The following is a 20,688-nucleotide window of genomic DNA, read 5'->3' as shown; positions in this document are numbered from 1 at the left end:
TAATTTTAAAAAAATCTAAAGATAAAATTAACTAAATTTGCAGTACAGTCCCATTTTACGTAACATTGCTCTTTATAAAAATACCCCAATTCTAAAATATAATTGTCCATAATTTAGAGAAAGAGATTTTGACTCTGAGTTGGTAAAGTTTAGGTTAGAATTGGACTAAATAATTATGAGATTTGCGTCGATGCTTTCTCTTCCGAACCTCTCTGTGATTCTATCTCTCCTTGCAATTGGAGTACTTGAAAATACACATTTTCGTCCCAGGGAAATGACATCTTCTTGGAATATTTATGATGGGATTGCTCACAAGCCAAATTATCTGCAATCTTGACTCTTGAGCTCGTTTTCAATTTCAAACAATCACGGGGATTTGAATAGTTTATTGTCCATTGCATTTTAAAAATGAACAGCTTATTTTCAGAGGCTTTTTAAATTGGGATGATCAGCTGCAAAATACACAATAAAAATCACCACCACCAAGAAACAATCTAAGAAAACAAAGATCATCCACGATAATAGTACGCTTCAGCCTCGAGTCTCTGCCGGGGGGGAGGGGCATCGCCTTCCCGGTGGGCCTGGTCTAACGTATGGTGGGTCCCGTGGTGGGCAGTGAGGAGGGCTCTGGGGTTTACTCACATGGAAGTACTCTTTGCGGTGTCTTTCCTTTTCTTCTACCACAGCCAACAAAAACAAGAATCATTCAACTTCAACGTACATATCTATATCTATTGAGTAAGTAGATTACCCAACAAGATATCAATTAAGTCTATATATAGTACTAACCGGACAGGATGATTTCCCTTTCCCTGCTGCTGGCAACTTCCATCTGGAACGAAATTAAGAGGACAATAACGAGGATAAGAGAGACCTTGTGAGCCATCTTAATTTGCTGCCACTCAAATTCCTTATGGACCCAGGCCGGCTCAATAAGTTGGGGGCCCTAAGGCTAAGATTTTTATTGAGGCTTTTTTTATAAAAAAATAAAAATAAATATAAAAAATAAAATTATTTTATTTTTTAATTTTTACATTCCATTTTTATTTAAAAATAATTCTAATCGTTTGCCAAGTAAAATTACTAATTAAGATTTTATACTACATTTTCAACTAATAATCGACTTAATCTTTATTAGAAAATTGTCGATTTAGAGAATTTTATCAAATATAGTTTTATAAGAAGTGCTTTAGACTTTTAGAGGTTGTTTGGGAGCACAACTGTTCTTAGGTAAGAAAAATGAGAATTATTTAGATAAAAATTTCTTGGACGTTTTTTTACTTGAGTTTGCAAAAGGAAAAATTTTTCTTAACAGTCACTATTCACCATCCTACACCCTACACTTTATGAAAAACACTTCATACTCTATTTATAGAAAACACTCTCACATTTTATGAAAAAACTATATATGTAGAGTGTGAGAGTAAATAATAGCTGATGCATAATAAATTTCCTATAAAAATCGGTGTTTTACACTTTCAATTTTAATGGGCAATGATTCAATCGAGGTTTCTGATTACCATATTTGTCAGTAGACACAAAAGTAGGCCAGGTGCCTAGTTAGCTTGTTGGGGTCCATAGCACATGGGCAGACTCAAGCTGGCTTAAAGTAGGGGGTCACCCCATAGTATGGCTCCGATCTTGGCATGGGGCACTAAGGGCCATGGCCCAACCCATGGTATGTCAAGTGACAACAATTTTAAGATTACGTTTGGATAGTAAGATGATCTCAGACGATCTATAAATAATAATAAAAAAATAATAAAAATATATTGATAAAATATTAAATAGTAATAAATAATAAAAAAAATTAATAAAATATTAAATAATAATAAATTACTTAAACACAACTTAAGTTCTTATCATCACGCCATGGTGTAGTTCCTTCAATAACAACCAACAAACTGTATGTCATACTCTTAGCAGAATATGTCATGTGGGATTTGGGGTTGAGCCTTGTGGAATCTGCAGTGGGGCATCGAAGGAATAGCTGTTCAGGAGTAACGGTTTTAACGGCTCTTCAATACGGTGCGTTCAGTATTAAGTAAAACGCTGCGTTACAAAGGGTTGAGTTTTAATGAAACGGTTCGTTTGAATTGGTGGTAGCTTATAGAAATAAGCTTAGACGGCGTCGTTTTGTCTTTCTTCTTTAATTGGGAAGCTTTTTCCGAGTTGTCTGTTATTTCTGTTAGAGTTTTTCTATAAATAGGGGCGCGATTGTGTAATTGGGCATGATTTTTCTTCTGTAAACAGTCTTTGTAAGGAGCTTGGAGATTGCTCGAAAATCTCTCTCATTTACTTCAATAAGATTGTGATTTCAATCTTCCATTCTGAGTATTTCCATTCCTGAGTTTGTAACATTCTAAGGTTCTGAGTATTTGTATGAAGCGGAATTGATAGATTCGTGAAGATTAAGGAGGAAGAAGAAGAAGGTACATAACAATTGGTATCAGAGCAGTAGGCGATCCTTGCATCAGCGATTTCTATGGCAGAAGGAACGCGTGGCGCAATTAAAGGTCAGCAGGATGCATCTCAGAAACAGTATGAAGCAGTCCAATTACAGCTTCAACATCATCAGCACACTATCTCAGGGATAACAGAAAGGTTAGATCAACTTTCCGATATGTTGCGCTCTGTTATGGAATCTGTGAATGACATGTCTCATTTGGATAGAGAGGTATCTCGCGATAGAGATCAACCTCTTAGAACTCATGAGGGAAGAGGTGGATTTCAGAAAGGATTTAGGTTGGATTTTCCTCATTTTAATGGTCTTGATCTTGCGGGATGGATCTTTAAAGCTAATCAATACTTTGATTGCTTTCAAGTACCTTTCCATCAAAAGTTAATGGTGGCATCACATCATATGGAAGATGAGGCATTGGTATGGTACCAAAATGCCTTGGATTCGGGCCAATTTAACTCTTGGGAGACCTTGGTGGTGGCTATGCAAACTAGGTTTGGACCATCAGCATTTGATGATCCAATGGAGGCTTTCACGCTATTGAAACAGACTAGTTCTGTTGGTCTGTATACCACTCAATTTGAGGCATTGTCTAACAGGCTGAAAGGCTTGTCTGATAGACATAAAATGAGCTGTTATATCAGTGGCTTGAAAGATGACATTAGAATCCCTGTTAAAATGTTTAATCCCATGAATTTAGGAGCTGCCCTTGGCTTGGCCAAGCTAAAGGAAGAGTATGTGTTTTCTTCAAGGAAACCTTGGAGACCAAATCCTCATTTTGCTGAGAAATGGCCAGTTAATCAGAATGCCCTTAAAGATCTTGGTGAGGAAGGCAGCAAGAATGCTCTTCCTTGGAGGAAAGTGAATGCCTCTCACATGGATGAGAAGAGAAGGAAGGGTTTATGCTTTCATTGTGAAGAAAAATGGAATCCCAATCATGTTTGTAAAAAGCCTAAGGTTTACTTCATTCAAGCTGATGTTGATGACTTAAACCAGTCTGATGGTGAAGGGCCTTTGTGTATCGAAGATGCAGAACCAGATCCTATAGTTGCTGATACCTTAGAAGTGTTTGTTAATGCTATTTCTGGTTCTAGTAGTGCTAATGCTATGAGATTACATGGATGTGTAGGTTCTTGTGCTGTTGAAATTTTAGTAGACTCGGGGAGCACACATGATTTAGTGGATCCTTTAGTGGTCCAGGGGTCTAAATTGAGAATACACCATGCCTCTAGTTTGCAAGTCAGAGTGGCCAATGGTGAGAAGATTTTGAGTCAAGGTTGTGGAATGGAAACATTTAAGATTCAAGACTCTAGATTTTCTGTGCCTTTCCATGTTCTGGCTTTGGGAGGATGTGATGTTGTCCTCGTGGTTCAATGGTTGAAGACCTTGGGTTCTATTTCTTGGAATTTTGGTTATATGTCCATGCAGTTTGAGTGGAATGGTAAATTGGTACACTTACAAGGGTTAAACTATGCTAGTATACAAATGATGTCTGGCATCTCAGGCCTTAAGTCCCCTTTTGTGAATAAACAGGGTTGGTTGTTGCAGTTGATCCCTGTTGAGCAGCACAATGAGGAGGTTTGTGTAACAGGACCCATGACTGACTTACTCAAGGAGTTCTCTGATGTTTTTGCTGAACCTGTGGGGTTGCCTCCAAGAAGAGCCTTTGATCATCCAATCATCCTCAAGGAGGGTGTTTCTCCTATTTCAGTTCGACCATACAGGTATCCTCATTATCAAAAGTCTGAGATTGAAAAGATTGTCAATGACTTGCTACAATCTGGTGTGGTCAGGACTAGCCAAAGTCCATTTTCTTCTCCTGTACTGTTGGTCAAGAAAGCTGATGGAACTTGGCGTATGTGCATCGATTATAGGGCCTTAAACCAGGAAACTATCAAAGACAAATTTCCAATTCCAGTTATAGATGAATTGCTGGATGAACTGTTTGGGGCTAGAATTTTTTCCAAGTTGGATTTAAGAGCTGGATACCATCAAATTCGAGTGAGGGAAGGGGATATTCCAAAAACAGCTTTTAGAACTCATGAGGGCCATTATGAGTTCTTAGTGATGCCATTTGGCCTCACTAATGCCCCTGCTACATTTCAAGGTTTAATGAACCATATTTTCAAGCCTTTCTTGAGAATGTTTGTCTTGGTTTTTTTTGATGATATTCTCATATACAGTAAGGATATGGCTGAGCATCTATTGCATGTAAGGACTGTTTTGAGTACATTGCGACAACATACTCTTTATGCCAAGATGTCAAAGTGCAAGTTTGGAGTACAAGAAGTTGAGTATTTGGGCCATATCATATCTGGGAATGGAGTACAAACAGATCCAGCAAAGACTGCAGCTATGGTGAATTGGCCTGTTCCTACAACCTTGAAGTCTTTGAGAGGTTTTTTAGGATTAACAGGCTACTACAGGAAATTTATCAAGGCTTATGGGTCAATAGCAGCTCCCTTAACAAATTTGTTGAAGAAAAATTCTTTTTGTTGGAATGATAAGGCTGCTGTTGCTTTCGAATTGTTGAAAACAGCTGTTAGCAACCCTCCTGTTTTGAGGTTGCCTGATTTCACAAAGGTCTTCACCATTGAGTGTGATGCTTCTGGTATGGGTCTTGGGGCAGTCTTGATGCAAGAGTCTCAACCCATAGCTTTTTATAGCAAAGCCTTGAAAGGGAAAGTTTTGTTATTATCAACATATGAGAAAGAATTGTTGGCTTTAGTATCAACTGTTTAGAGATGGAGACCCTATCTGCTGGGCCATTCCTTTCAGATTAAGACTGGCCAACAAGCTCTAAAGTTTTTGGTGGAACAAAAAATTGGTACTAAGGCACAACATAAATGGGTTTCCAAACTCATTGGTTATGATTTTACTGTGCATTATAAGCAGGGCAAGGAAAATTTGGTTGCTGATGCCCTTTCGAGGAAAGATGAGCAGGAACAAACTGTGATGGCTATGATTTATTTTCCCACTCCTTTGTGGATTGAAGAACTCAAGCAGAGTTATTCTTCATGTCCTAACTATGTTGAATTGGTTCCTAAGTTATAGCAAGGTCACCATGGACCAAAACACTTTTCTGTTCAACAAGGGTTGCTACTCAGAAAAGGGAAATTGGTAGTTGTTCCCTCTTCATCTATTCTGCCTAAGATATTGCAATACATTCATGACAATCCACAAGCTGGTCATGTGGGTTATCACAAGACTCTTCAAAGGGCACGAAGGGATTTTTGGTGGCCAGGCATGAGGAAGGATGTGAGGAAATTAGTCAAGGAATGTGAAATTTGTCAAGTCAGTAAAAGTGAGAATGTGAAGTATCCTGGGTTGTTACAACCCTTACCTGTTCCTGACTCTCCATGGCTTGATATCTCCATGGACTTCATTGAGGGTTTACCCCTTTCTAATGGCCTTTCTGTAGTGCTGTCTGTGGTGGACAGGTTGACTAAATTTGCTCATTTCTTTCCTCTCTCCCATCCTTACACAACTGTTAAAGTAGCTCATGTGTTTTTTAATGGGGTTTTTAAGTTGCATGGTCTACCTAGATCTATAGTTTCTGACCGAGATGCTGTTTTTACAAGCTCTTTTTGGAAGCAACTATTTCACTTGCAAGGTGTTTCCTTGGACTTTACATCCTCATATCATCCTCAATCTGATGGCCAAACCGAAGCATTAAATAAATGCTTGGAAGGATATTTGAGATGTTACTGCAGTCAACAACCAAAAGTCTGGTCTTCATGGTTGGTTATGGCTGAGTGGTGTTATAACACTACTCTACACTCTTCTATTCAGATGACTCCTTTCGAGGCTCTTTATGGTTATGAACCACTTAAGCTTCTCTCTTATGTGCCTGGAATTTCCTCCAATCATGCTGTTGACCAGCAGTTGAGAACAAGGGATGAATTGCTCAGGTTATTGAAGGAGAATATGGCAAAGGCCCAACACAGGATGAAGTTTTTTGCTGATAAAGGGAGAACATAAAGATTTTTTCAGGTTGGTGATTGGGTTTTCTTAAGACTGCAGCCTTATAGGCAAAAGACTGTGGCTATGTGCCACAACATGAAATTAGCTCCAAGGTTTTATGGGCCATTCCAAATTCTGCAGAAGGTGGGGTCAGTCGCTTACAAACTTGATTTACCATCATCTTCAAAAATCCACCCCGTTTTCCATGTTTCTTGTTTAAAAATAAAGTGGGGCAGCATGTCATTCCTTTGCCAATCTTGCCTCCAACTGATTCTAGTGGTCTTTTGCAACCTGAGCCACAAGAAATCATTGATCGCAGAGTACAGCAGAAGGGTAACAAAGCTATGACTGAAGTGTTGGTGAGTTGGGTAGGGGCTGCTCCTGAGGATTCTTCTTGGGAATGTTTGTGGAAATTGAGGCAACTATATCCCCATTTGGTGGGTACCGTTTTATAAAATGTCATGTGGGATTTGGGTTGAAGGCCTTGTGGGCAAGTCCTTTGAGAGGGGGAGAATGTCATGTGGGATTCGGGGTTGAGCCTTGTGGAATCTGCAGTGGGGCATCGAAGGAATAGCTGTTCAGGAGTAACGGTTTTAACGGCTCTTCAATACGGTGCGTTCAGTATTAAGTAAAACGCTGCGTTACAAAGGGTTGAGTTTTAATGAAACGGTTCGTTGAATTGGTGGTAGCTTATAGAAATAAGCTTAGACGGCGTTGTTTTGTCTTTCTTCTTTAATTGGGAAGCTTTTCCCGAGTTGTCTGTTATTTCTGTTAGAGTTTTTCTATAAATAGGGGCGCGATTGTGTAATCGGGCATGATTTTTCTTCTTTAAACAGTCTTTGTAAGGAGCTTGGAGATTGCTCGAAAATCTCTCTCGTTTACTTCAATAAGATTGTGATTTCAATCTTCCATTCTGAGTATTTCCATTCTTGAGTTTGTAACATTCTAAGATTCTGAGTATTTGTATGAAACGGAATTGATAGATTTGTGAAGATTAAAGAGGAAGAAGAATAAGGTACATAACAGAATACCCGAATTAAAAAAAGAAACATAAAAAGTTAATAAAGTAGATTAATGCCAGAAAAGAACTAAAAAATAGGTGTGTCCAGCAACTAATTATTAACTTTGTCCTTGATGACATCATAACCATTCTCTACCTGCATGTTAGATATAGCTTTATTTTTTTCTCCGTTGGTTAACAACTGCATGGAAGAATTTTGCATTCTAATCACCTTCTAGAAGCCATTTCTTTTTTGCCAATTGAGAAAGTTTGGATTCTTCACATTGTTCATATGTATCCAGTTCAAGTTTTTTTCTTGCTTCTCTTTTATTTTTCCTTTTCCTTGCACTTCCAGCACAGTCCTAATAAAGGCATGAGCTTGTTTTAGAAAAAAATTGAGACTTGTTTTATTGCGTTTTGTGAAATTAGGTAAGAAAAATGAGAATTATTTAGATAAAAATTTCCTGGATGTTTTTTTTACTTGAGTTTGCAAAAGGAAAATTTTTTCTCAACAACCACTATTCACCATCTTACATCTCACACTCTATGAAAAATACCTCATACTTTATTTATTAAAAACACTCCTACATCTTATGAAAAAACTATAAGTATAAAGTGTGAGAGTGAATAATAACTAATGTATAATAAATTTCCTATAAAAATAGGTATTTTGCACTTTCAACTTCAATGGACAATGATTCAATCGGGGTTTCTGATTACCATATTTGTCAATAGACACAAAAGTGGGCCAGGTGCCTAGCTAGCTTGTTGGGGTCCATTGCACATGGGCAGACTCAAGCTGGCTTAAAGTAGGGGATCACCCCATAGTTTGGCTCCGATCTTGGCATGGGGCACTAAGGGCCATGGCCCCAACCAATGGTATGTCAACTGACAACAATTTTAAGATTACGTTTGGATAATAAGATGATCTCAGATGATTTATAAATAATAGTAAAAAAATAATAAAAATATATTGATAAAATATTAAATAATAGTAAACAATAATAACAAATAATAAAATATTAAATAGTAATGAAGTACCTAAACACAACCTAAGTTCTTATCATCACGCCATGGTGTAGTTCCTTCGATAACAACCAACAAACTGTATGTCATACTCTTAGCAGAATACCCGAATTAAAAAAAGAAACGCGGAAAGCTAATAAAGTAGATTAATGCCAGAAAAAAACTAAAAAAATAGGAGATTAACAAATTTAATATTAGTTGATGGTGCAAAAATTCATTATTATGTGTGCCAACAGCACCAATGCAGCTTTGCGACAAGGTGTGTCCAGCAACTAATTATTAACTTTGTCCTTGATGACATCATAACCATGTGTGGCCAATAATATTCAACCTTTTTAGCGTGGGACAAGTGTTCAAATAACACCGAAGGAAACTAACTAGATTCAAAACTAATTGAGTTCTATATATCTGTGAGGGAAAATACAAAATAAAAAAATAAAATAAAACTTCTCACTTTCTACAATAATCCGATCAAACAGGAATTTATGATATTTTTTAACATGGGTAATGATATTATACGCATAAACTTTTTACAATTGTTGTTTGAAATGGTGAGCGTTTATGTAAAATTATAAGTTCAAACAAAAAAAAAAAATTAACACAACCTAAGTTCTTTTTTTGGAACTCCCCTTGCAACGGATCTTGCATAGGTAGCACTTCCAGAGAAGGAAAGGATGTCGTTTCATGAAGCATAGACATGTGTCTCCACTTCTTGCTACTGAGCCCATCGGGCTTATGTACAACAGTCTATTATGTACAACACTATTCTTATGTCAAAGCTTAGTTTAATTGATTTTGAATTATATTGGGTAAAGTCCATGTTGAGATCGGAGCAAAATTCCCTGAAATACCAACTAGTCTATTAGATTTAGTGAGATATATAGACCTAGTCGAAGTAAAATAGTCATGATGACTTTTGAGTTTGATATCGGATGAAGATGATTTGTGGTGCTGGAAAGCTCAGTCAAAACAGCTCATCAAGCTAACGTAAAAGAATTCGAATTGAATCATGTTTTTTAATTTTTCGGTTTGTTATGTCATCTGTGACTCACATATAAGTTGGTCAGATTTGTTAGTTAATTTTTCCCATTGCACCTGAGTTTCCATATTCGCTCAACACTGTAACGTCGAATGTTAGTGTTCGTCAGCAACATATTAGACTCATAAAGGGTGGGGTGAGTCGCCGGCCAAGACATCACAGTGGCAACCCTAAGTTCTTCTCTCTCTGATAGTTTGATGGAAAGAGATTTGGAACTAGGCACTTTGCCCAGACCGCTCAGACTGGGAACTCCTGACCTTTCAACTCCTCTTCTGGGAACTCTCAGCCTGAACCAGAAACAAAAAAGAAATGACGTTGCCACTCTTTTATCGAAGAATGACGCTTTTCCAGGGAGACAAAGCATTTCTCCAAAGATTGGGATTGGAAAGTACAGATATTCCTGTTAAGCCAATTGATGAGATACATCGAAAAACTCTTGAGCTGTCAAATCGAGATAATTCTTCGAGGAACCACCAAGGGCTATCTGAAAGGCAATACAACTAGCCATCATCAAGTGCCAGGCATTGGGATTGAGCTATGCCGGGGCCAATCCCAAGAGGTCCAAAATGTCCCTGATAGGGCGACATAACGATAGCCGCAGTTTGTTGGAGAACAGGAAGAGGTAAAGAGCAACTCCTCTCACTAGTCCCTCAGCATCCACCACAGTGACACGAGGACCAAGAACTTCCAAAACGGTATCCATAGGGATTTTGTATAACCTACGGTATGCATGAAGGTCATCACTAGTCATGATGGACAACCATCATTTCCTAGCAAATTAGTTGAAATGGGCTTCAGTCTCACCTCGGTTAGTCATGGTAGAAGGAATGAGAGGTTAGAACTTTGAAGTTTCAAAAAAGGAAGATGATGAAGGTGCAAAGAAGAAGACGAAAGAAAGGTCTGGAATAAAAGGAAATGGTAAAGGGGAGAAAAAGAAGGAGGTAATGGGCTTAAATAGTGCGAGAGGACGGCTGGACTTCTTAAACGATAACACGAAATCCGAAGGGATGTGTCAGTTGAGGGAAATCAGATCAACAGTCACCAACAAAGCGCATACCTCACACGAACCAACCCCAAATGGTGCGTTTAGGCACAGTGGTCCATCTGAGGGGATATCTTCAATTAATGAGGGCGGGAACAACCATTAGTTCTACGCATAGGAAGGTGATGGTCAGCCATATGCACGTGCAAATATCATGGGTGAATATGCACGTGCAGATATCACTACCCTCCATAAAAGCCCCTCGGCTTGAATTCAAAGGGACATAAAAAAGATTTTCTTCATAATTTCCAGCCCCCCAAAGGGTGCTAAAAATTCTCGAGGTACCATGAGGGGAGTTATCCTCTGGGTCAGACCCAAGCCCGGGCTCTAGCCAAGATATGGGATCCGGGCTGGACTGAGTATACTTCAAATGCCCAACTAAAGATAATGGGTAGATAGGAAACCATGGCAAACATATGGGCAAGGAAGATAGACTGGAAACCCACTAATCGACGGAGAAGTATACTTACCGACTCTAAATTTTGACACCCATACATGACAGAACAGAGAAGAAAAACTAAGGAAGGAACGCTGCATTAATGAAGGATATGAAGCTTAGAGAGGAAAGCATGCCGCATTAATGAGATGGCAGCACAAATATCCGATCTTCTACAGAGCAACACCCCACTACCATGGAGACTAGACCAATAGGTATAAATAGACGCCTCCAGCAATTGACAAAAAGGTTAACATCTACATACATTTCTACTACTTTCTCTCTACATCTCCTAAATTGAGACTAACTTGAGCGTCGGACGTACCATGGACCATGAGGTCCCCTTATCGTCCTTGCAGGCTAAGAAGAATCTGAGTGCAGACAACGTGGAGTTGCCCAGGCCAGCGAAACATGACATCAACACATTTGAATAAGTTAGTGTCCATTGCATTTTTAAAAAGAACAGCTTATTTTTAGAGCCTTTTAAATTGGGATCAGCTTCAAAATACACAATAAAAATCACCACCACCAATAAACAATCTAAGAATACAAAGATCATGCAGGATAATAGTTTGCTTCAGCCTCGAGTCTCTGCTGGTGGGGAGCATCGCCCTCTCCGTCTTCTTGGTCTAGCGCATGGTGGGTCCCGTGGTGAGCAATGAGGAGGGCTCCGGGGTTTACTCACATCAGAGTACTCTTTGCGGTGTCTTTCCTTTTCTTCTACCACAGCCAACAAAAACAAGAATCGTTCAACTTCAACGTACAGATCTATATCTATTAAGTAAGTAGATTACCCAACAAGAGAATTAAGTCTATATATAGTACTAACCGGACAAGATGATTTCCTTGCTGTTGGTAGCTCCCATCTGGACTGGAATTCAGAAGACAATAACGAGGATAAGAGAGACCTTGTGAGCCATCTTAACTTGCTGCCACTCAAACTCCTTATGGACCTTATCTCTTATGAGGATCTTTATATACATTTATATAGCTTGTTAGTTAATTGTACCACCATTATCTATATAGGTTAAAATACTAATCAAAATTGGTTGGTTACTACAAAGTAATAAAGCAACAAGCTTTTAATTAAAAGAACTTCCACCTGCGTCCTAATCTTTTTGAATGGAGGAAAGGGGCAGGGCCTCTACTGTGTTTGATTTTTCTTTTGATGGGAAAGAATTAATGATGCAAACTATAATATGAGAAATAATACTTTTGCATATTTTTTTTTATGGATTCAGATCATTTAAATATGGATTATGGCCTCGTTTGTTTTCACAACTCATCTGATCTCATCTAATCTTGGAAGGGCTTCAACACTCACAGAGGCTCGCATGGTGTTTTCCCAAGCCTGGACCTCCATGGCCGAGCAAGACACCTGAGGCCTAAATATCCCCTGACCCAGCAGGGTTTGGGTTGAATCGATAAAGAGAATGCCCGCCAATTTTTCCAGTGTTGTTGAAGATGTCTATCCATTCAAAACAGACACAAAGCACAGCTCCCATTCCATTGCTTTCCTCAAGGTTTTTTTTTTTTTTTTTGTTTATTCCCCTTTCATATTATTTTGATCACTTTTCTTAATTTTGATTTACGTTTTTGGAGCCTAATTAATGTGCTATTCTAAATTCTTCTCTTGCCGTGGAGTTTGGGTGTTTGCCGTGGAGTTGAAATGTTGCTTCTTGGTAAATATGGCAACAATGGAATGGAAGTGTCAAAAGATTAAATTAAACAATAGAAAGCCTTCTAGTGGGCTGCTCGGTTGCTTCTTGGTAACTTGAACTCATTGCTGTCTTTAGGTCCCAACTAATGGATGCAAGACTAATGCCTTAAAAGCAGGCTTTCATATTCTTTTTCTTGATATTGTGTTCTCAGATTGCCTTTGTAAAGTAGAAAGCAATGCTGTAGGTAGGAATGATGCCAGCGTAAAAAAGTTGTATTTTCCTTACTTAACTTGAGTACTTATTTAATTAAATAATTTACTTAAAAGAACCAAACTTACCAGGGAACAAATTTACAGAACCAATCTACATATTCAACGATTTTCCACAACCTGGCACATTTACGAATTACCAAAACCAAACACATCCAAGCAAGAAAGGGGATGACGACGTAGCATGAGTGGCGATAGCGACTTTAACGGTGACGGTGATGGGGCGAGGGGCCGGGGGGATTTCATCTTGGTATCTGGGCGAGGGGGGCGACTTCAATTTCATTTGGGTGAAGGGGGTTGTTTCAGCATGGGTGAGTAAACACGCTGTTTCATTTAAACTTGCAACGCAGTCCACATTCGGGGACTGCAATAAGAATTTCTCTTATTTATTAAGATTGGTGTTATGGATTGTATTAGCATTTTATAAAAATACCCCAATTCTAAAATATAATTGTCCATAATTTAGAGAAAGAGATTTTGACTCTGAGTTGGTAAAGTTTAGGTTAGAATTGGACTAAATAATTATGAGATTTGCGTCGATGCTTTCTCTTCCAAACTTCTCTCTGATTCTATCTCTCCTTGCAATTGGAGTACTTGAAAATACACATTTTCGTCCCAGGGAAATGACATCTTCTTGGAATATTTATGATGGGATTGCTCACAAGCCAAATTATCTGCAATCTTGACTCTTGAGCTCGTTTTCAATTTCAAACAGTCATGTGGATTTGAATAATTTATTGTCCATTGCATTTTTAAAAAGAAGAGCTTATTTTCAGAGCCTTTTTAAATTGGGATGATCAGCTGCAAAATACACAATAAAAATCACCACCACCACCAAGAAACAATCTAAGAAAACAAAGATCATGCACGATAATAGTATGCTTTAGTCTCGAGTAGTCTCTGCCGGGGGGAGGGGGCATCGCCTTCTCGGTCTTGGGCTTCCTCTACCGTATGGTGGCTCCCGTGGTGAGCAATGAGGAGGGCGCCGGATCACTTTACTCACATGGAAATACTCTTTGCGGTGTCTTTCCTTTTCTCCTGCCACAGCCAACAAAAACAAGAGTCATTCAACTTCAACGTATATACGGATCTATATATGTAATTAAGTAGATTACCCAACAAGATAGGGAATTAAGTCTATATATAGTACTAACCGGTCAGGATGATTTCCCTTTCCCTTCTGCTGGCAGCTCCCATCTGGACCGAAATTAAGAGGACAATAACGAGGATAAGAGAGACCTTATGATCAGCCATCTTAATTTGCTGCCAGTGCCACTTAAATTCCTCATGGACCTTATCTCTTAAGAGGAGCTTTATAAGGGTTTTATGAGGAGGGGTGTTCAATGGTGATAAACTAGGTTATTAGAGCCCTTAATTCAAATAATATATACGTTTAATTATATATATTATTAGTAATATATATATATAATATAATATAAAAATAATATGCCCTTAATTAGGGTTTTATGGGTTTAGGTAAAGGAATAAATTATATATAAATTAGTACGTAAAAGCAGTAAAGCAAACGACAAAACTAAAGACGACTTCTACCAGCTGGTTGCAGGTTACTACAAAGTAATAAAGCAACAAACTTTTAGAAAATGTTTGGATTTGAAGATGACTTGAGATAACTTGAGATGAGCTGAGATGGATTATGAATAGTAATGAGATGAGTTATGAATAGCAGTGAGATTTGTGAGTTAAAGTTGCTGAATAGTAATGAATAATAATGAGATGAGTTAAGATGAGTTGAGATGACTTACGAATCCACCTGCTTCCTAATCTTTTTGAATGGAGCCAAGGGGCGTGGCCTCCACTGTGTTAGATTTTTTATATTTCTTTAGATGGGAAATAATTTAAATATGAGAAATAATACTTTTGCATATATATATATATATATATATATATATTATGGATTCAGATCATTTAAATATGGCTTATAGTCTCGTTTAACTTTACAACACATCTCATCTCATTATTGTAATTTTTTTTTTTATATTTCTACACAAAATAAAATAAATAATATATTTTAATAATATTTTATTTAATTTTCAGTTTTTCTTTCAATTCGTCTCGTCTCATCTTATCTGCAAAAACAATCGAGACAACCATTACATGAATTGTAACACGACATGAATAATGAGAAGATCAAGACTCAAAATCATACACTTGATTTGTACAAGGATATTGACTTAAGAAAAGGAAAACAAAAGTAAGCATTGAAATGATTATACACTGCCAAACAAAAAAAGACTGGCTATAATTTTAGACAAATGATTTGTACAACAAGGGTGCTCCAACATTTTGTAAAAAAAAATGATTCTATATTAAAAAAGTAAAAAAAAATATATATATATTTTTATTTAATGGGATTTACTTTTTTATAAAAAAATCTGCATAAAATTTGTCTATTTACGACTTTAACCTAACATTACTCATAATTTTATCAATTTAAAATCTCAATGGGCGGTGGTTGGGAATTAGGTCGACGATCGATCTAATTAACCAGCCTAGCTCTTCGGCTCTTCACCTGATCCGCCTAGTGGAAAGGAGTGGGATATTTTGTGAGAGTTTTTCTTATTATAAATTTATGTTTTTATCTTAGTGTTTGTGTATTTAGTTTTTTTTTTTCTCCATTTCTTTTTTTATCTTTTTATGTTTTCCAGTTTTTGTTTTGGTTTTTGAATTTTATTATTGAAATATTTAATGTTAATATCAATTTCATGTTTTCATTATGAAATATGATATATAAGATACAAACATTTTTTACAATAATTTTAAAATTATTTCTTAAATGATGGAAAATTTCTTAAATGATACTTAAAAAAATAGCTCTCATTTAAAATAGAGTTGTATAATAGTTATAAAAGAGTTATGACTACACACATATAAATATATATATATATATATTATTAAACATTAATTCCAGAATATTATTATACCTTTAATGTAAAAAGAGAAGTTATAAAACGTGATATATATTTTCGAATTAATGTAATGATTTATTATCTGTTTAATTTATGGGATGAAAGCTTATTGTCAGAGGTCGTCTTTGAAATGATCATTCCCCGGATCTCTTCTACAAGAAACTTAGACTCGATCAGAAATAAAATAAATAATTTTTTTACATGAAATATAATGTTGTTTTAGCATGCTAAAAGGGACGTACCGCTACAGAATTGAAGGGTTTTTGGGGAGGAGTCGGATTGTTTTAAAACCTGATCGAAGCTTGTAATTTGAGTCAATTTTAATTTTCATTCAACCATTCCAATCTTGTGTTGCTGCCTTTTCCAGCTTCCTCAGTCTCATACTCTGTGCTACTTTCTTGATCTTCTTTTTCTTCTTCAAGGCCTTCCACGCATTAAGTTTTCAAGAATGACTCACGTCATCATGCATTGTGTGTCTAGAAAGTACTCTTCCTAGTCTGATTATCCTTTCTGGTAGAAAAACCAGTTCATATGCTTGCTCTTTGTAGACCTTTTAGTTTACATATGTGGTATATCAATATTTTTGATGTTTTAGTAATCTTTCAATTGAGGACAAAACCTAACTAGGGACTGATACTATGAAGACTCTCAAAATTTTGATGGGACAAGACCAACATACGTACTGACTAAGAAGAAAGAAAAAAGCAAAAGAAAAATGGTAAATCTAAGAGCAAGATGAAGGGAGGTTCGACCTTTCACTTACAACCATATTTTTTTTTTTTTTGAAAGTAAAACTCTTAATCCATTCCATTAAAGAAAAGTTGCAATACAAGTTGGAGGATCCTCCAAAGTTACAATGAAATCAGATATAGTAAGAGCATCTTTTGCAAGTAAATGGGCTATATGGTTGCCATTTCTCCTAACATGAGAAACTTCCCATTTATCAAACAGATTGAGATAACATCTAGCCTCACTCCAGAACATACTTGAGCTACTCAGCACTTCTCTATCTTCGGCCAAAGCCTTTGTGACTTGCAATGAGTCACCCTCGAGTATGATCTGTTTCAAACCAATCTCCCATGCCACTTTGACAGCTTGTAGAACCCCATATGATTCGGCCAGTAGAGGGTCAGGGTAGAGCTTTTTCCTCTGCCTCATTGTTGCAATTACCTAGCCAAGGCTGTTCCTTATCACTACTCCTATTCCAATCAGTCCCTTGCCTTTGTCAACTGCCCCATCCCAGTTAATCTTGAACCAATTCGTTGGAGGAGCTTGCCATGAAACCGTTGGGGGGGAGATTTGGTTGGTGCATTGGTCTAGGTTCTTCTCTGACAACATCTCTAACACTGCTCTTGCCTCTCTTACAATGTGGTTCGGGTGAACAAACTCTTTCTTGAAAATAAATGAGTTTCTTCTCCACCAAATTTTCCTTGCTATCATCACAAATTCTTGAAGTTCCTCTGGACTCAGTACCTTGGTTAGTGAGCTGAAAAGTTGGATCATCGAGGAGATTGGAAAGGAACATTTCTGAATCCTTTTGGAGCATTGACTCCATACACCCTTAGCTGCTTCACAACTCCACAGAACATGTTGCACACTTTCCTCTTCTCTGTTACAGATAGGGCATATAGGATCACTCACTACTCTCTTCTTGTACAAGTTGTACTGAGTGGGAAGGGCCTCCTGACAGGCTCTCCACAAAAAGGTTTTGTCTCCTGGTGTAGCTTGTATCTGCCATATCCTGTTCCAGACTTCCTTGAGACTATTACTGGTTGAAGCTTGACCTTGAGCAGCCACCTCTCTATCATTTTCCATGTGATAAGCACTCCTCACTGAAAAAGAACCATTCTTTGGAGCATTGGAAAGGAACATTTCTGAATCCTTTTGGAGCATTGACTCCATACACCCTTAGCTGCTTCACAACTCCACAGAACATGTTGCACACTTTCCTCTTCTCTGTTACAGATAGGGCATATAGGATCACTCACTACTCTCTTCTTGTACAAGTTGTACTGAGTGGGAAGGGCCTCCTGACAGGCTCTCCACAAAAAGGTTTTGTCTCCTGGTGTAGCTTGTATCTGCCATATCCTGTTCCAGACTTCCTTGAGACTATTACTGGTTGAAGCTTGACCTTGAGCAGCCACCTCTCTATCATTTTCCATGTGATAAGCACTCCTCACTGAAAAAGAACCATTCTTTGTCCCATGCCAAATGATTCTGTCCCCAGTAGCCATAGCACTGATAGGAGTTTCCATTATCAGTTGTGCTTCCCTCACCTCAAAAGTATCTTGAATTAGATCTTGTTTCCACCTCTTTGTTTCAGGGTCAATTAAGACATCAACCTTTGCATTCTCATCTAGGTTCTTGACTGGACTTGTGACTTTCCTCCGGTTAGATTGATCCAGCCATTTGTCTCCCCATATCTTTATTTATGAACCTGTTCCCACCCTCCAGAAGGATCCAGCCTCGAGATCATGCCTGGCAGCCATCAAACTTCTCCATACAAAGGATGGTTTAGAGCCAATCTTTGCTGTATGTAGAGTTAGGGATGGGAAATATTTTGCCTTCAGCACTCTGGCAACTAGGGAATTAGGGTCTTGGATAAGTCTCCAACATTGCTTAGATAACATGGCTACATTGAAGCATTCAAGGTCCCTAAAACCCAAGCCCCCTACTGATTTTGCTTGTCCCATTCTCTTCCATGAAATCCAGTGTATTTTATGTTCCTTATCTTGTTGTCCCCACCAGAAATTTTGTATAACACTGTTGATGGCTTGAAGAAGAGTTTTTGGCAATTTGAAAACACTCATGGTGTAGGTGGGGAGGGATTGGATGATTGCTTTTATGAAGATTTATTTCCCAGCCTGAGATAAGGTTCGAACTTTGAAGTTACTAAGTCTCAACCTGATGTTATCCAAAATAACTTTAAAAGATTTTATCCTATGTTTCCCCATTACAGAAGGCAAGCCTAAGTACTTTTCATAAGGCATAGCTGACCTCCTTCCTGCTATTGACAGGATATAATCTTGAGTGGACCTTGCTGTGTTTTGACTGAACATGATAGAGGTCTTCTTTAGATTTAGTCTTTGCCCAGATGCCATCTCATAGGATCTAAGTAAGTTAACCAAGTTTCCCCATTCAACCGCATTGGCTTTGCAAAACAAAAGACTATCGTCTGCAAAGAAAAGGTGGGATATTCTAATCTTCCCTCTTGCAACTGTAACCCCATGTATCAACTTGTTTCCTTCAGCTTTATGAATTAAATTACTCAATGCTTCAGCACAAAGTATAAAGAGATATGGTGATAATGGATCACCTTGTCTGAGTCCTCTTGTGGGATAGAATTCAGGTTGAGGGACACCATTCACCATGAGAGCATATGAAACAGTTTCAATGCACTTCATCACTAGTTCCACCCATTGGCTGCTAAAACCCAGATTGTAGAGGACAACTCTTAGGAAGCTCCATTCCACTCTATCGTATGCCTTGCTCATATCAAGCTTTAGGGCCATGTAGCCTTCTTTCCCTGTCATTTTACAATTCATGGTATGAAAAGCTTCAAAAGCTACAATAACATTATCAGTGATTAATCTGTTTGGAACAAAGGCAGATTGTGAAGGAGAAATGATGCCATGTAAAACCTTTTTTAATCTGTTTGCTATAGCTTTGGAAATAATTTTATAAATGACATTACACAATGATATTGGTCTGAACTCTATGACTTTCAATGGATTTTTCTTCTTTGGGATGAGTGCTATGAAGGTGCTGTTGATACTGCCCATGCTGCCATTCGAGTTAAGTACGTTCAACACTGCATCACACACTTGCTGTCCAACTACTGGCCAATGCTTTTGATAGAAAAGGGCAGGAAAGCCATCTGGTCTTGGGGAGCTTAAGCCATTCATATTGAATAATGCATCTTCTACCTCCTGAGAAGAGTAAGGTCTGGTCAGAATCTCATTTTGTTCTTCACTCACTTTGGTTCCCAAAGTTGCTATACATGATGTTGCACTGCTGGGGCTGGAGGAGGTGAAGAGATCTATGAAATGATCCTGGAAGAGCATGTTGATACCCTCCCTTGAGGTAGTTTCTTGATTATTGTTATCCAGGAGCTTTTTAATCATTTGTTTTCCTCCTTTTTGATGCGCACTGGTGGAAAAATTTTGTGTTTCTGTCATCTTCTTTCAGCCACTTTTGTTTTGCTCTTTGTTTCCATTTGAGATTTTCAGCTTCCAGCAAGGAATCCACCCTTTTTTGAGCTTGTTTGATCTCTTCATTTAAGTGACCTGTATTTCTGTCTTGTAGGGTTGATATAAGATTCAATTGTTCTTTGACTTCTCTCTTATGGTCAACTCTCTGCTGGTTACTCCATTGAGACAATTTCTGTTTGTAGTACTTAAGCCCATCCACAATTTGTAAGATTTTGCTTGGTGCCACTCTAGGTATGTCCCATGCTTCCTCCACTGCTTTAAAACAGCTTGCCTTCAAAGTCCACCTTGCTTCAAATCTGAAAGGCCTCTGGGATCTAAGAAAGCTTGGGTGCATCAGGTCCATCACAATCCACAATGGACTGTGGTCAGAATTGAGGGCTGGCAGGGTATAGACTTTCGAATTAACAAATAGGTTTGCCCAGGCATTATTGCAGAAGGCTCTATCCAGTCTTTCTTTGGTGAATGCTTTCCCATATCTCCCATTTGACCAAGTGAATTTCCTCCAATAAAACCCATATCATTAAGTCCACACCTGCACACTACCTCTCTAAAAGCCTCCATTTGATTATATGGTCTTAAAGGGCCTCCCCACTTTTCATCATACCTCAAAATTTCATTAAAGTCACCAATACATACCCAGCCAGTTGATCTTA

At 37.9% G+C, this 20,688-nt stretch overlaps 1 protein-coding gene and 2 long non-coding RNA genes across 3 annotated transcripts; all 3 read right to left on the bottom strand.

Moving 5' to 3' along the window:
* Positions 1 to 373: 373 nt before the first annotated feature.
* Positions 374 to 914, bottom strand: LOC108981041. Its single transcript, XR_001994493.2, has 2 exons — positions 790 to 914; positions 374 to 677 (listed from the first exon to the last, which is right to left on the bottom strand). It is a non-coding gene; the product is annotated as an uncharacterized LOC108981041 (long non-coding RNA).
* Positions 915 to 13,617: 12,703 nt separating this feature from the next.
* On the bottom strand, positions 13,618 to 14,245 carry LOC108989103. Its single transcript, XR_001995780.2, has 2 exons — positions 14,052 to 14,245; positions 13,618 to 13,935 (listed from the first exon to the last, which is right to left on the bottom strand). It is a non-coding gene; the product is annotated as an uncharacterized LOC108989103 (long non-coding RNA).
* A 2,749-nt stretch (positions 14,246 to 16,994) lies between these two features.
* Positions 16,995 to 19,888, bottom strand: LOC118344031. The gene is made up of 3 exons (XM_035683768.1): positions 18,782 to 19,888; positions 17,770 to 18,247; positions 16,995 to 17,656 (listed from the first exon to the last, which is right to left on the bottom strand). The coding sequence occupies exons 1-3, from the start codon at positions 19,886 to 19,888 to the stop codon at positions 16,995 to 16,997; spliced, it is 2,247 nt and encodes a 748-aa protein (XP_035539661.1).
* Between the last annotated feature and the right edge of the window lie 800 nt (positions 19,889 to 20,688).

Source organism: Juglans regia, chromosome 12 (assembly GCF_001411555.2).
Source record: "Juglans regia cultivar Chandler chromosome 12, Walnut 2.0, whole genome shotgun sequence".
Classification (NCBI taxonomy): domain Eukaryota; kingdom Viridiplantae; phylum Streptophyta; class Magnoliopsida; order Fagales; family Juglandaceae; genus Juglans; species Juglans regia.
This window is presented reverse-complemented; position numbering and strand designations above follow the sequence as displayed.

What these genes read in the sequence shown, in the direction of transcription:
- LOC118344031 (XM_035683768.1), bottom strand. Translation starts at nt 19,888, where the DNA reads ATGCTCTTCCAGGATCATTTCATAGATCTCTTCACCTCCTCCAGCCCC. An exon ending in AGTACTTAGGCTTGCCTTCT is followed by an intron (nt 18,248 to 18,781) that starts GTAATGGGGAAA and finishes TCATAAATAAAG; the next exon opens with ATATGGGGAGACAAATGGCT. An exon ending in CTGTAACAGAGAAGAGGAAA is followed by an intron (nt 17,657 to 17,769) that starts GTGTGCAACATG and finishes GTTCTTTTTCAG; the next exon opens with TGAGGAGTGCTTATCACATG.